This window comes from Protopterus annectens, chromosome 6.part0, assembly GCF_019279795.1.
Source record: "Protopterus annectens isolate FY-2018-M chromosome 6.part0, PAN1.0, whole genome shotgun sequence".
In the NCBI taxonomy this organism is placed as follows: domain Eukaryota; kingdom Metazoa; phylum Chordata; order Ceratodontiformes; family Protopteridae; genus Protopterus; species Protopterus annectens.
Window position 1 is genome coordinate 1,557,419,020 of NC_056737.1, and position 14,386 is coordinate 1,557,433,405.

At 40.8% G+C, this 14,386-nt stretch overlaps 1 protein-coding gene across 1 annotated transcript in view; it reads left to right on the forward strand.

The window, feature by feature from the left end:
- The window catches only part of LMLN (leishmanolysin like peptidase), a 2,253,233-nt gene that overhangs the window by 577,096 nt on the left and 1,661,751 nt on the right, over nucleotides 1-14,386 (forward strand). Inside the window, exon 6 of the mRNA XM_044073684.1 lies at nucleotides 13,004-13,098. Coding sequence (XP_043929619.1) covers nucleotides 13,004-13,098 — 95 coding nt within the window. The remainder of the gene's footprint in view (nucleotides 1-13,003; nucleotides 13,099-14,386) is intronic.

The window sequence follows — 14,386 nt, forward strand, 5'->3', positions numbered from 1 at the left end:
GGGGTTCATGGCCTCCTGCATTCTTCTAATTCCATATGCAAGACTGCATATGAGGAAACTTCAATGGTACCTAAAAAGCTTATGGAGTCAACATTATCACAGCCTGGAAACAATGATTCCTATCATTCCTTGCCTGCAGCAAGAGTTCCTATGGTGGGCAGAGGCCTGTCACCAAAACAAGGGACTGTGATTCATTCCACCCCCTGCCACCCAAACCTTGACTACAGACCCATCAGACTATGCTTGGGGGGGGGTGCATCTAGCAGGGAGCTGCATTCAGGGCGAATGGAGCCCAAATCAAATGCACCTGCATATCAACCAGAAAGAGATGCTAGCTGTACAGAATGCTCTGACAGCTTTCAAGGACTTTCTTCATCCAGGACAACTACTGATAAGGACGGACAACACCACAGTCATGTGGTACATAAAAAGCAGGGGGGGTACCCATTCCTACCCCCTTTGCACACTAACCATTGCCTTGTGGAACACAGCATTGTCTTCCCAAATACATCTACAAGCTCAATTCCTGCCAGGAAAGCAAAATACTCTGGCAGACAAACTAAGCAGAAATATTACGGACCCACATGAATGGAAACTGGATCCACAAATCTTTAGCATGTTGACTCGCAAATGGGGGAGCCCAGACATAGATCTTTTTGCCTCACCCCAAAGTTATCAGTTGGACAAATTCTGCACAAGAATCCATCACAAAAAAACTTGGAAAGTGGATGCTGTGACCTTCAGCTGGAAAAACTTATCAGTCTATGCTTTTCCCCCTCTGCCTCTGCTCTCCAAGGTATTACTAAAAGTCAGACAGGAAAAAACAAAAATGATTCTGATTGATCCAGACTGGCCTCGCCAACACTGGTACCTGCTCCTACGCAATATTTCACACCTTCCTCCATGGTACCTGCCTCAAACAACTTATCTACTGTCTCAGCAGAACTTTCAAATTCTACATACTCAGCTCCAAACTCTGAATCTTGCAGCATGGCTAATCAACTAATTTCACCAGTTACATCTCTCAGCAAACCTGTGATGAATGTCATTTTGGAGGCTAGAAGGCCTAGCACTAGAAAATCTTGTGCTGATAAGTGGAAAATATTCTGTGCCTGGAATCAGACACAAGGAGTAAGTACATAAATGCCCAATATTCCTCAGATTCTGCAATATTTAACTGAGATGCTTCACAAGGGCCTAACTTTCTCCTCCATAAAAATCCATGCCTCTGCCATTTCAGCTCATTACAACACAGGGCCTCCCCTCTTTTCTTATCCCCTGCTAAAGCAGTATCTCAGAGGGGCCAAAAACTTAAGACCTTGCATGAGACCTCAACTTTGTGTTGGAAAAACTCACCCTGCCTCCTTTTGAGCTGGCTGCTACTGCGGACATAACATTTCTCTCTTGGAAGACAGCTTTTCTTTTAGCAGTCACTTCAGCTAGAAGGATCTCAGAACTACAGGCTCTCTTGGCAGTGGAGCCTTTTATTATTTTCTACCCGGACAGGGTAGCACTCAGGACCAATCCATCCTTTATGCCTAAAGTGGTATCCAGTGTGGCTCTTAATCAGACCATTCATCTGCCAACTTTTTTCCCAAATCCACAGAACAAGGGGGAGCGGATTCTACATTCATTGGATGTACACAGACAACTTAGATTCTACTTGAACAGGACAAAATCTCTAAGAAAATCTGAGCAACTACTGGTGGCATTTGCTGCAGGGGCAGAGGGAAAGGCTATCTCAAAGCAGACAATTTCAAAATGGATAAGCCATTGTATTTGTTTCTGCTACATGCATCATGGTAAACCTGTCCCCAAGGTGATCAGATCCCATTCCACCAGGGCTGCATCTACTTCTGCAGCCTTTCTCAGAGGGGTTCCTACCAGAGACCTTCTAGAAGCTGCTACCTGGAGCTCAGTTCATACTTTCACCAAGCATTACCATTTACCTCTCTTCTCTAAATCCAGAGCAGGCTTTGCCACTGCTGTCCTGCAAGGCCTTATAGCTGCTCCTAATGCTGTATAATTCCATCCTCCCAGCCATAGCTTTGGGATTCTACCCAAATGTAATGACTGCAATAGTGAAACACGAAGAACATAGTACAGTTGTGTACACTTATCATAAATGTAGATGTTCGAGTGTATTCACTGTTTCAGTCCTAGTTACCCACCCGCCAGCCCCCAGCTTTTCTCTTTTTATACCTCTACTTTCTGTTACTATGCTCAAAAGCTTTTTTGTTGTATTTGCTTTTATTTGGAGGTATACATTATTGTGTTCTAAATTACATGCATATATATATATATATATATATATATATATTTTTTTTTTTTTTGCTCCCCATTTGAGGGGCACCTGACATCTGGGGCAAGAAAAACTGATGAAAATGGCGTCGGCTGCATGTTTTATACCCCTGATGACCTGACATCATGGAAGAAGGGACAGCAACTGACGCAGGACCCAAGACTTTGTTATTCAGGCCGACTGAGGGCAATCTGCCAGCAGATTACCCAAATGTAATGACTGCAACAGTGAATACACTTGAACATCTACATTTATGGTAAGTGTACACAACTGTACTATTTAGCTGACTTTTTCATGTATATTTATGTATTATTTGTATATGTACATATGAATTTGATTATTAAGTCAACAGGAAGGTGTATATACATTTTTTTACACAATTGTTTATACAATTTTTAGGTACATGTGTTATACAAATGAAAATTGTATCAGGTGACATGGTGTCATGTGAGGTGACTGAACATGTGACTATGAATCTGGTTTTAAATATGGCTACCATTCTTTTAACTAGTGTCTGATGAAGATGAGTGTAAGAATATGAAAGCGCTAACCATAAAAGTTTAAAAATTACTGTTGCCTGCCTATTTTTTGTTGTTTTTAGTAGTTTGTTTGCAGTTAGATTCTACGCTGGTTTCTTTTTGGGTATGGCAACTGGTGAGTCTTTAACAATTCCCAGTGGTTCATCGTCCCCCTTGGGAAGGGCGAATGACCTGGGGGCTGGAGGATCTGAAATAAGTCGGTTAATGGTTTTTATCAACAACCTAACTAAAAAAAGTGGATGATTTGACTGACCTTGTGAACAGGGAACGGCTTCCTAATAACTGGGAGCAAGTTACAGTACAGTGTAACACTTTGAACCGGGCTGGTTTGACCCCACCAGCCAGTTCAACAGTTTCAATGTCACCTCGAGGGAATATTGGGAATCCAAATGCGATTACTCTTACTAATTCAACATCTTTAATACTTGATGACTGGCTGCAACCAGGTATTGGGTTTGCAGAATGAGGTTAACTAAGCTGATGTTAGTGCCAGCTTTTCCAACAATAACATCAGCATTGTGGACAACCTCAAGATTTTGGATTATAAGTCTTTCAAGCTAAAGAAGTTACAACTCGAAATCTCCTATTTTAAGGAATGCATCAAGCGGCGCCAGGTGCCGAAAGGGCTTCATACCTGGAGTTATCCGACAGGGCTGATTTCCAATTCCGCCTTCCATGTTGAGCTCTTGAAACTGTTTGATCAACAAGGGCTAGAATTTCTGGAGGTGCTGGTTAAGCACTACCAGTTCACGGCGGACACCCTAGTGCAGGAGATCAAGGATGTGGGTAATGCTACCAGGACGGACCTTGATTTCCCCCGGTACCAGTTGGATTACCAGCGAGTTTTTGCTAGTATTGACAAGCAAATGGAGAAACTAAAATCTTTTAAAATCAAAAAATTGAAGTGAGATGAGGATGACTACAAAAGAGGGATGGCTTATCCGGAGCTTCCCCCCCTCACAGCAATGGAACGCTCGAGCGGAAGTGAACAACAATTTTCCGAACACCCGGGCTAACAGTGACAACGAACCGTCCAATATAGGAGAAAACAACCGCTTCTCTTGCTTAGACCAACAGGACTTGGTTGGTACAAGTGTGGGAAGTGGAGGAATAACCCTACAGGATACCCAGGAAGTAAGAAGAAGCGAACGGCTTCAAAATTGAACCGAAGCTGCTCACTCCCAGGCAAACACGAATGCAAGGTCAGCAGCTTATTATCCAAATTTTCACCAGGGACAGAAGCAAGATTGGGCAACCCAGAACAGTGGACACAATGGGTGGAAGACCAACAACAAGAGTCGAGGCCACAAAAGAATAACATCTAATATGGTGTTGGAAGCAAATACTAATTTTCAAAATCCTGTTTCCAACTGTAATTTGCAACCCACCTTAGGACCGCCTGAGTTGGTACGTTTACCAAATGTAATAGTTAACTCTGGAGGTGACTTTAAGATTTTCAACTACTCTGAATATACCATTCAACCGGAATTAGTTAAATGTCCTTTCTAAAGGCGTGACATTTGTACCAACTAAAAGAATGGACATTTGTGGTTTTTTGATTGACTTAAAATTGTACTTAAGGAAACTCAATTTAAACCTGTTGTTCAATAATGAGTTGAGTGTAAATGCAGAGCTTAAAATACAGTCCACCCTTACATCCATTGTTGGATATATTTGAAAGGATGTGTGACATTGACCTTAGGTGTTTATCAGCTACCAAAAGGAATAGGTTCAACAATGTGAATAATCCAGGGAGTGAAACCTTTAACATGTCAAGGGATGAATGGGTTTTGATAGACACCTTGAGGAATGCTGATGTAAGAATTGTTAAGGCTGACAAGGGTGGTGGTTTGGTGTTGTTTGATCGTACAAACTACATACAGGGAATGGAAAATATGCTTAATTTGGCTACATATACGCAGGTTTCTCTAAACGAGGTAAACCAAGCATACAACTGTATTAAGGTGTTAACGACTTGATCATGGAGAATAGGATTGATCTAAATTTGGTAAATTACTTAACTATGGTTTCCCCTAAAACCCCTGTGATTTTCGGGATTCTGAAAATCCACAAATGCTTGATGGACCCTCCCATGCACCCAAATGTGGATGGAAGGGATTCAATGACATACCCATTGGCAAAATTTGTGGACAGTTTGTTGCAAAATTTGTGGACAGTTTGTTGAAAAAATATGTATCAAGGGAACCCTTTATTTGCAAGGATTCCTGATCTTTTTTGGAAGCAATAAACAAACCAGGTCTTTCACCCTGATTTTAACTTTGCCACAACTGACGTCAAAGGTTTGTACACCGTCATCCCACGTGATGTGGGTATTGAATGGCTCGAGTTATTATTAGTAAAAAGAGGGGCACCTGCATCTGAAATCGGCCTAATAACAGAACCGTTGGACATAATTTTGTCCAATTTCTTTTTGTTCAACGACCAGTTTTATTTACAGAACAGTGGGGTGGAAATGGGGTCCCCAGTAGGGGGCGGTTTTGCTAACTTAATAATGGCCTTTTGGCAGGACCAATTTGTGCATAACACCATAAATAGATTTAAGGGTGAGATTCATTACTATACCAGATTTTTGGACGATATTTTTTTGATCTTTAAGGGAGAAGAAAGTATATTTAAGGAATTTATTATATACTGCAACAACAAGACGGATTTTCTGGTATTCACCCACATATTTCATACTAAAAGAATAGCTTTTCTTGATGTAGAATTAAGGAAGGATAATGCCAACAAACAGTATTTAGCCAAAATACATCAGAATGACACTTATTGTAACTCCTTCCTCCATTACAGTAGTGCCCACCCACAACATCAAAAAAGGTTCGTAGCAAAGGGACAACTGGTCAGGGCAGCAAGAATGTGTACTACTGCCACTGTATTTGAGGAGGAGTGTAGATTGTTATTGCAAATGTTCACAAGCAGAGGATACCCTGTAGACATGTTGAGCAACCTATTTGAGGAAGTTCAAAATAAAAGGACAAATGGCCATTTTAGACAACAGCAATCAGGGGATGAGTATTCATGATAAGGGTACCTATTGGAAGTGAAAGTAACCTAAGGGTCGATTATAGGTACGCCTTCATTACTACATTTAGTTCAGATGGTGAAAACATTAGACAGATTTTGCAAAAGAATTGGAATATTTTCCAAATAGACAAAGAATTTATTAAATTTGGACCTGCACCAAATGTAGTTTACAGGAGGGTGATTAATTTGAAAAACCTCTTGGAACTGCCACCCCCAAAGATGATACGTATTCCAGGTATGTATAAATGCAAAGCCTGCTCTTATTGCAGGTTTATGCAATCAGGTAACCGATTTAACATCCTGGATGAATAATTCGCTTATAAGGGAAGATTTAATTGCAATTCCACTATGGTTGTTTACCTTGCTTCCTGCCAGTCTTGTACACGTTTTTACATCTGCAAGGCTGAGCGTAAACTAAGGGAAAGAGTGTACGAGCATATTTACCACATTAGGAAAGCCAAAACAGATAACGCTCTCGCAAAACATGTGGTAGAAAACCATGGTCATTCCTTCACATTCAGGGTGATTGACCAAATTGAATTTGACATCAGGGGTGGTCCATTAGGCTTAAAACTTGAGGAGAAGGAGCTGATTTGGCAGCTTAGAACTAGGGCCTATGTGACACCAGGGCTGAACGACATATGCTCTTTGGCATGTGTCTTGAAACTGAGGAGTTTAAAACGTTAACACAAGGCTAATACTCAGATGAATAGACATATAATTTGGGGCACTCTTTGTGTTTGTTATATACACACAAATCCCCCCCCCCATACACAAGTACATACATTTATGACATTCAACTGAAATTTATTCAGGTTGATTAGTGACATGTAACAATTTTTATGTACACAATAACAAATATTGTTTTTTGGATGTTTTAGCTGGCTTTTTCATGTATATCTATGTATTATTTGTACATGTACATATGAATTTGATTATTAAGTCAATAGGAAAATGTATATCCATTTTTTTACACCACTGTTTATACAATATTTAGGTACATGTGTTATAGAAATGAGAATTGTATCAGGTGACATGGTGTCATGTGAGGTGACTGAACATGTGACTATGAATCTGGTTTTAAATATGGCTACCATTCTTTTAACTAGTGTCTGATGAAGTTGAGTGTAAGAATACTTGACGAAAGCGCTAACCATAAAAGTTTAAGAATTACTGTTGCCTGCCTATTTTTTGTTGGTTTTACAAGCCCATGATTTCCCTGAACTTTGTCCTGAGGTTTAGGACATATGCCACAACAGACTCCTTGTGAGACTCGCACTCACCGTCCCACTCATCTTGAATTAAATCTAGAGGTCCCCTCACCCTATGCCCATACAGCAACTCAAAGGTTGAAAAACCTGTGGATTCCTGGGGAATGTCTCTGTAAGCAAACAACAGATGAGGCAAATATTTGTCCCACTCCCTCTTAAACTGATCTGCAAATGCCTGTAGCATGGACGTGACTGTAGAGTTTAACCTCTCAACAAGACCATTAGTCTGGGGATGGTAGGGGGTGGTCTTCATGTGCTTCGCCCCACAGGACTTCCACAGACAAACCAGCAGGTCTGACATGAAATTGACACCTCTGTCAGTCAGTATTTCTTTTGGGAAACCTACCCTGCTGAAAATTTCTAACAAAGCATTTGCCACCTCCTCTGCCTCAATGGAGGACAAAGTCACTGCCTCAGGGTATTGTGTAGCATAGTCCACTACCACTAGAATATACTTTTTCCCTGTGGAACTTGGGGTACTCAGAGGACCCACAATATCCATAGCTACCCTCTGAAATGGCTCCTCAATCACAGACAAAGGCATCAAAGGAGCTCCCACCTTGTCTCCTGCCTTGCCTACCATTTGGCACTGCTCACAGGTCCTGCAGTACCCTGTTACATCTCTGGAAATTCCAGGCCAATAGAGATTCTGTATAATACGCCCTCTGTGTATGTTTTATGCCCATATGACCTGCAGAGGGAATATCATGGGCTATGGCTAGAAGTGCCAGATGGTAGGTTCTAGGCACTACCAACTGCTGTACTCTCTCACATTCTAGCCCTCCCTCAGGGGTCCACTCTCTGTAAAGTAACCCTTTGTCCCATTATACAGATTCCCCCTTTTTTTGAGAATCAGGTGCCTCCCTAGCTACCTGCCTCAGGCCTTGCAATGTAGGGTCTGAGAGCTGAGCCTGTCTCAACTCTGTCCTTGTAACCCTTCCTAGCTCCCCTTCCACAGGAAGTCTGGCATCCTCTGACAGTGGTGGCTCACTGTCAGCCTGGGCATTACTGCTCGCCTCTACCTTTGCAGTCACTCTGTCCAAGGGACCATCAGTACCCCCAAGCAGCTGTGGCTCACCTTCAGTCTCACTGCTACAGATTATCTCCCTCCCTGAAGTAACCACCTCACCCGCCCTGGCTGCAAGTATGCAGTCTGTCTGGGTCTCCCCCAGGTTAACAGACCCACATGCTTGTCTCCTAGCCTGACTGCATGTAACTGCATAAGCACATGGTACTGCCTCATCCAAATACTTCCCTATCAGGACAGCTGCAGGAGGGTAGTTTGGTACCATTGCTGTCTCAAGACAACCTACTATTGGCATTTTGTCTTTCCCACGTTTTGGCTCCCTCACCTTTTGTTCCCCACCTTGCCTCTGTGGACATCTGTATGCCACATGGCCCCACTGGTTGCATTCAAAACATTTAACCCTAGCTCCTGGGCGTATACCTGGACTAGTGGCTTCCGCTGCTACTGACAGATTATGTTGTGGCAGTCTGTGCTGCCCACCATGGGTTCCTTTAGACCCATGACAGTACTGGGGGTCCCCTTCCTGTGCAGGGCTGCCCTGCTTGCCAGGTATAGGTCTCCCTTCTTCCCCAACTCATCTGAAGTAACACATTGTCTATCAGCTAACCAGATCCTCATGTCTTCATGCAAAGTGCTAAGGGCTTGTTCCCTCACCAAAAGGTCTGCCAGCCCTTTAAAAGTGGTGACCTGACATCCACTCACCCACCTATGAAAACAAGTGCTAAATTCAGCAACATATTCATACACACTTTTATCTGCCTTGCATCTATGCTCATGGAACGTTTTCCTATATGTTTTAGGTTTTAGCTTAAAAAACTCTAATAGACAATTTTTTACAGCAGTATAATCAAAACATGCAATGTCAGACATTTTAGATAATACAGTTGCAGCTTTACCATGGAGTAAGGGGATCAGGAACCGTATCCAGAGCCCTTGGTCAACTTCATACTGTTTACATACCCTCTCAAACATATGAATAAAACTATCAAAATTATCCCCATCTTTAAACTGCGGAAGAAATTTACTGACCTTTTGTGCTTCTGGGGTCCAGTTACTCCCCTTCCCCATTACCTCCATGACTCTGGCGAAGAGTCAGCATCTCCTTCTCATGCTGCCTCTGCCTCTCTTTTTCCTTAGCTTCTAGACATAAGTTTCTCATTCTCCTCAGCCTGCAAATGTCTCAGTCTCTCATTTGCTTCTATTTCCACATGCCTGGACTCCAACTCAAGTCTCTTTAGCTCCAGCTGGATTTTTACATCCACTGCAAAAAGGTTGAGCTGTCAATTCTCTGAGAGTATTATATCTCCACTGCCAGTCTGATTGTCCTCCTGGTTGCTGTTTTCTGATGCATCTGTAACCAAGGCTGCAATCAGGTCTGCCTTGGTCAGGTTTCCATGCACCAGTCCCCTAGCCTGGCACATCTCCGCCAGCTGGCTCCTTTTCAGCTTTCCATACTCCTCTGCTGATATGCTGCCTGCTCACCCTGACTAACTAAGCTAACAAAAGAAATAAAACAATTGTGATCTGAGCTCTTGAGTATTCACTGCGTGGCTGATTTATAGTACAAAACACCTTCAAAGCACACTGTACACAAGCTAGATGAATTCACTCTAACCCCACACCACTACAAGCCAATTAGTATTTGCCAACCAATTAATATGTGGTGTGGATATCCCACTGCTGTATATGTGAGGATATCCCAACCACTGCCACCAATTAATATATTGTTGATATCCCAACCACTGCCACCAGTTAATATGTGATGCCCGTGCCCTGGCCCAGCAATCAAGGAGCCTCAATCCTCACCACTAACACTAGAGAGGGCATCTCGTATATGAAGGAAAGGAGAACAAATACACACAGTAAAGTGCAATTTCCCTTAAGAGCACATAGAGATCACAGTCAGTCCAGGGCTGGTCGCTCCCTTGCTCTCCAGGTCCCCAATAAGACTCCCCACTGGCACAGCTATAGGGTCCAGATCTCAGCTAGTGGGCAAGCTAAAACCTCCAGCACACTCTCTGTCCAGCCAGTACTTCGTGTCCCTGCCCAAGTAGCTGACACACACACACACACACACACCCTTTGAGATAAGAGTTTATACACCCACACAGACACTCCTGGGGAAGGCTGGCACAGGTTCTCCAGCTGTGCCCCCTTTTCCCAGACTATACGGTAGTACCCTGCCACCACCCACTAATAATTATCAGCTACTCAAATGCCCTTAAAGGGTGTCCAATTATTACTGTGCAGTGTTATTATTCAATTGGTAGTATAACTAAACAGCCAAGGCTTATTAGAGTGACTTGGTACAGGATCCTTATATATATGCAATGTAGAGCTTAACTCATCTCTACAAAAAACAGCCACAGTTAAAAAGGTTTTTAAAATATTTAGTAATAAATAATAAAAACACAAGACAATACTTTTTACTACACAGTGCTAGTCAAGAGTTCAGAGATCACAGATAAATACTTTAATTCAGTAGTTCAGTTCTGACATCACAGAAAAACACTTAGTCTAATCTTTGTAATTTCTAGCTATTTCTAAAACAAAACACAAGTCTGAGATAGCTTACATAAGAAAACAGGCAGAGTGCTGATGATTTGGATGGTCAAGACAAAAATGCTTAATGCCTTCTGATTCTCTCTGTTTAAATTGCTGTCTTCAGTCCTGATTCCCATTACATCATTTGTTTACACTTTCCTGGGATTCCCAGGCTGGCAGATATTACATTCCTGTTATCTTGCTCCTGCAGGAAACTACAGCCATAAAAGACATATGTAAACTAAGTTAAAACAATAGGCAGGATGCTTCACTCCAGACTCATCGACTCCAAATTTTAACTTCAAAGGACAGACAAGAAATGCTTGACTTAGCTTTCTTTACAGCAGAGGGCAATATTGCTACATTGTTTTAAGTTCAACATTTCACAGCATATTCTTTCATTTAAGAAAACAAGCTTGCAGTTAACATTTCACAGTATTTTCTTTCAATTAAGAAAACAAGTCTGTAGTTCAACATTCATATTTACAAATGATAGAATTATCTGCACAATTCTATCTGGCTATGCTGGCAGCCTTCATCTCTCTTCACATCTCATACAGATATCTAAGAGGAGGTTGTATTCAGGTATTTAGGGCGTTTAGAGACAACCATCTCTGGGAATGTTTGGGGTCATCAAAAAGTACTAGAGAATCATCAGACAATCTATGTAGAAGATTCTGTAGGAATGAGAAGTGTACTAATTGGTTTTCTGACAGGAGTAGCTGATGCATGGAACAGACTACCAAATTACATTAAAGCAAGTACCAGTTTAGATATTTTTAAGAACAGTCTGGACACATATTATGGAAGCAAGTGTTTTTGGTATATTGGCAAGCTAGAAGGGCATTAATGCCCGTGTTTGAAATATTTGTATGTATGTAGTACTTTATAAAGAACTGCTGTAACCTCTTCAGAGGATATCACAAGACTCAGAAGGCAAAGCTCTTCCTTTAACAAAACCTGTACTCTTCCTTATGTCAAAACAGTAGGTCTCCTTCCCATTTCGGATAAGTTCTGTAATGGGTTCTGGTCAGGGTGATTTATCTAATTGTTTAGTTGTGCTGTGAGCGTGTCTCTCTTTGTCAGTTATTTGTACTTCACAGTCTGTTGTCATAAAGCTAAGACATGTACATCTACTAATCTTTATTTAAAACGTGTTATGAATTTTTAATTTTACTTGTGGTAACAGCTATATCATTAAATATGTAAGGAATAGTCTTCTCTTGTCTGTCCCCACTGTGATATAAATTTTTGCTTATTATGAAGGCTGCAAAAAGAAAAATCAGGAATCTACATTTGCTGTTTCCTGTGGCTTTGAGGTCACTTCAATGTTTGTTGATAACACGTTGATGTTTGCAGTTTTTCTCTTTCAGTTTTCTGGTGTAATTAAAAAACACTATTGCTTTCAGTATGTGAGCTCAGTCTGAGTTTCTTAGTAATACATGAAATATATTAGTGGAGTTTTTAATTCACATAAATAGCAATAATACTGTACTCTTTCTGGGACTGTTAACTTTGCTTAATTGGCTGACGGTGATCTATTTTATTGTAGCCCTCTCTCTGTAATGTACTGCAGTTTCAGTGCACCACTTTGGTAAAAAGTGTAGCTGTCTTTGAATTACATTAGCTGATATATGTACCCAAGCTTTGTAGAATAGCACATGCACTGTATGTCTGCCTTCTTGGTGTTTGGCAGCAGACTACTTCCACAGCAGTTGTGTGCCTTTTCTGAATCATGTTGGCCTTTTCCGTGAATTTTACACTGCACCGTCCCCACAAGTGACGTGGTCTTTTGGTACTGGAACTATAAATAAAAGAAGAGCATCTAGTTTTATGTGAGCTGACATGCTTGAAGTAGTATTGAAATTTCTTAAATTGTTCGAAACTTCCACAACAGAGACATAGATGAGCTTTACTTGGCTCCAAAGTGGTCACATGAAAGTGTTTTGCTTTTTATACAGCAAGACCAAACAGTACAAAAATCTGTATGGATACCATTAATTGTCATCTGTAAAAAAAAAAAAAAAAAAAAAAAAAGTAATCATGCATTCTCATTTTTCTTTGCCTTGTATTTTGTATCACTTTTATATTACTGTGGCGTCTATTCCCATAACTTTCTGTGGAATAGTGATCATAATTCAATTTATGGCATGTCACGCACAGCAGGAAGTAAAGGAAGGGAGCCATCTTTCAGAATTTGCTTTACACAACTTTCACTAATTAGAGAGTCTTGTTTCATTAGGGCAATTAACACATCTTATTTTCGCATTTTTAGGGTTTTTCAGCTGGACTTTTTGCATTTTATCATGATGATGATGGAAACCCACTGACACCCAGATTTGCAAATGGTCTTCCACCTTTCAATGACAGGTACGCTGATCTTTTTTTCTGTTTCAGTCCTGTTGCCATAATGGATGCCATACATGGGAACATTAAGAACTGAGCAGTCAGTACTGTAGCCAGCCATACTCTGCCTCAACTAAATACATTTTTCCTGAGTATCTCTCAGAAGCATTATAGCTGCCATATATCTTCCTGCTGGACTGCCATTGGAGTGCCATCCTTTTGTCCTGTGATCAGCAATTGTTCAAACATTAGTCTGTTACTTGTAGTTGACCATTTTTAGATAAAGTGTCTGGATCATTTACTTTCCATATCTATTTTCATTCTTTTAAGTTGCTACAGATGAAGCCAGAGGAGGAATAGATCAGTTAATTAGGGGATTAGCATACATGGGGGGGGGGCACATATTGATATGTAATGTTGGAAAATTGGGAGTTTTTTTGTGGCTACTGTGTTGAACCAGGCATGTCATCACTGTTTCATGGTCAGGTTTATTGCTTGAATTTTGAATATATTGACCATTACAATGTTCCCAAATGTGGAATGCCCATTTGTTTAACTAGTAGCTGCTGTTCCCTGTTAATGTTTTGTGTAATAATGAATTCATCTTTAATGCTTTTACAAGAGAAATAGGATCACAAGCTTAGTATTAAAGTATATGAATAAAAGGACCTGATTTGTCAGTCTGTGCAAGAGGTGAATACTGATTTCTTTTCTTCAGATTGAATAATATTGTACCCTTGGTCAGTGCCTGTTTCAGAGTTGGAGTTGAGTACAAAATAAACTACTTATGAAAACATTGTGATGTGGCCAAACACAGATTACTCACAGGTTTCTTCACAAATTACACAGCCCCTATAACTTAACTTGCTTGCTAGCTGTATAAAGCATATGTTCTGATGTTGTTTATCATAATTTGTTCCTGACTGATTGGTTCTGTCCTTGGAACTGACTTGGCTGATATAACAAGCTCATGCCAGCCAAAAACTCTTGAGCTAAGGTTACCCATAGTGCCCCTCTCCTAATCTCCTCAGATCTCATTTGCCGATTAGAGTTTAAAGATGTGTCAGGCCAGCTCTCAAGCTAAGTGTTTTCTTTTTTACAAAATATTGACTTTGTTTCTTTTATAATCGCTTAAAACTCCTCTATTCTTAGTCATTTATGCTTGTGATATTTTTCTACTGGTGCGAGTGAGAATTCCCTTCCCTTTTTCTTTTAATTCTTAGTACCATCATTGGTACAGGCCCCTCCCTTTCCCTTACCTTTTTGGTAATTTATATATATATATCATTGTTGGTATTCTCCTTTCCTTTCC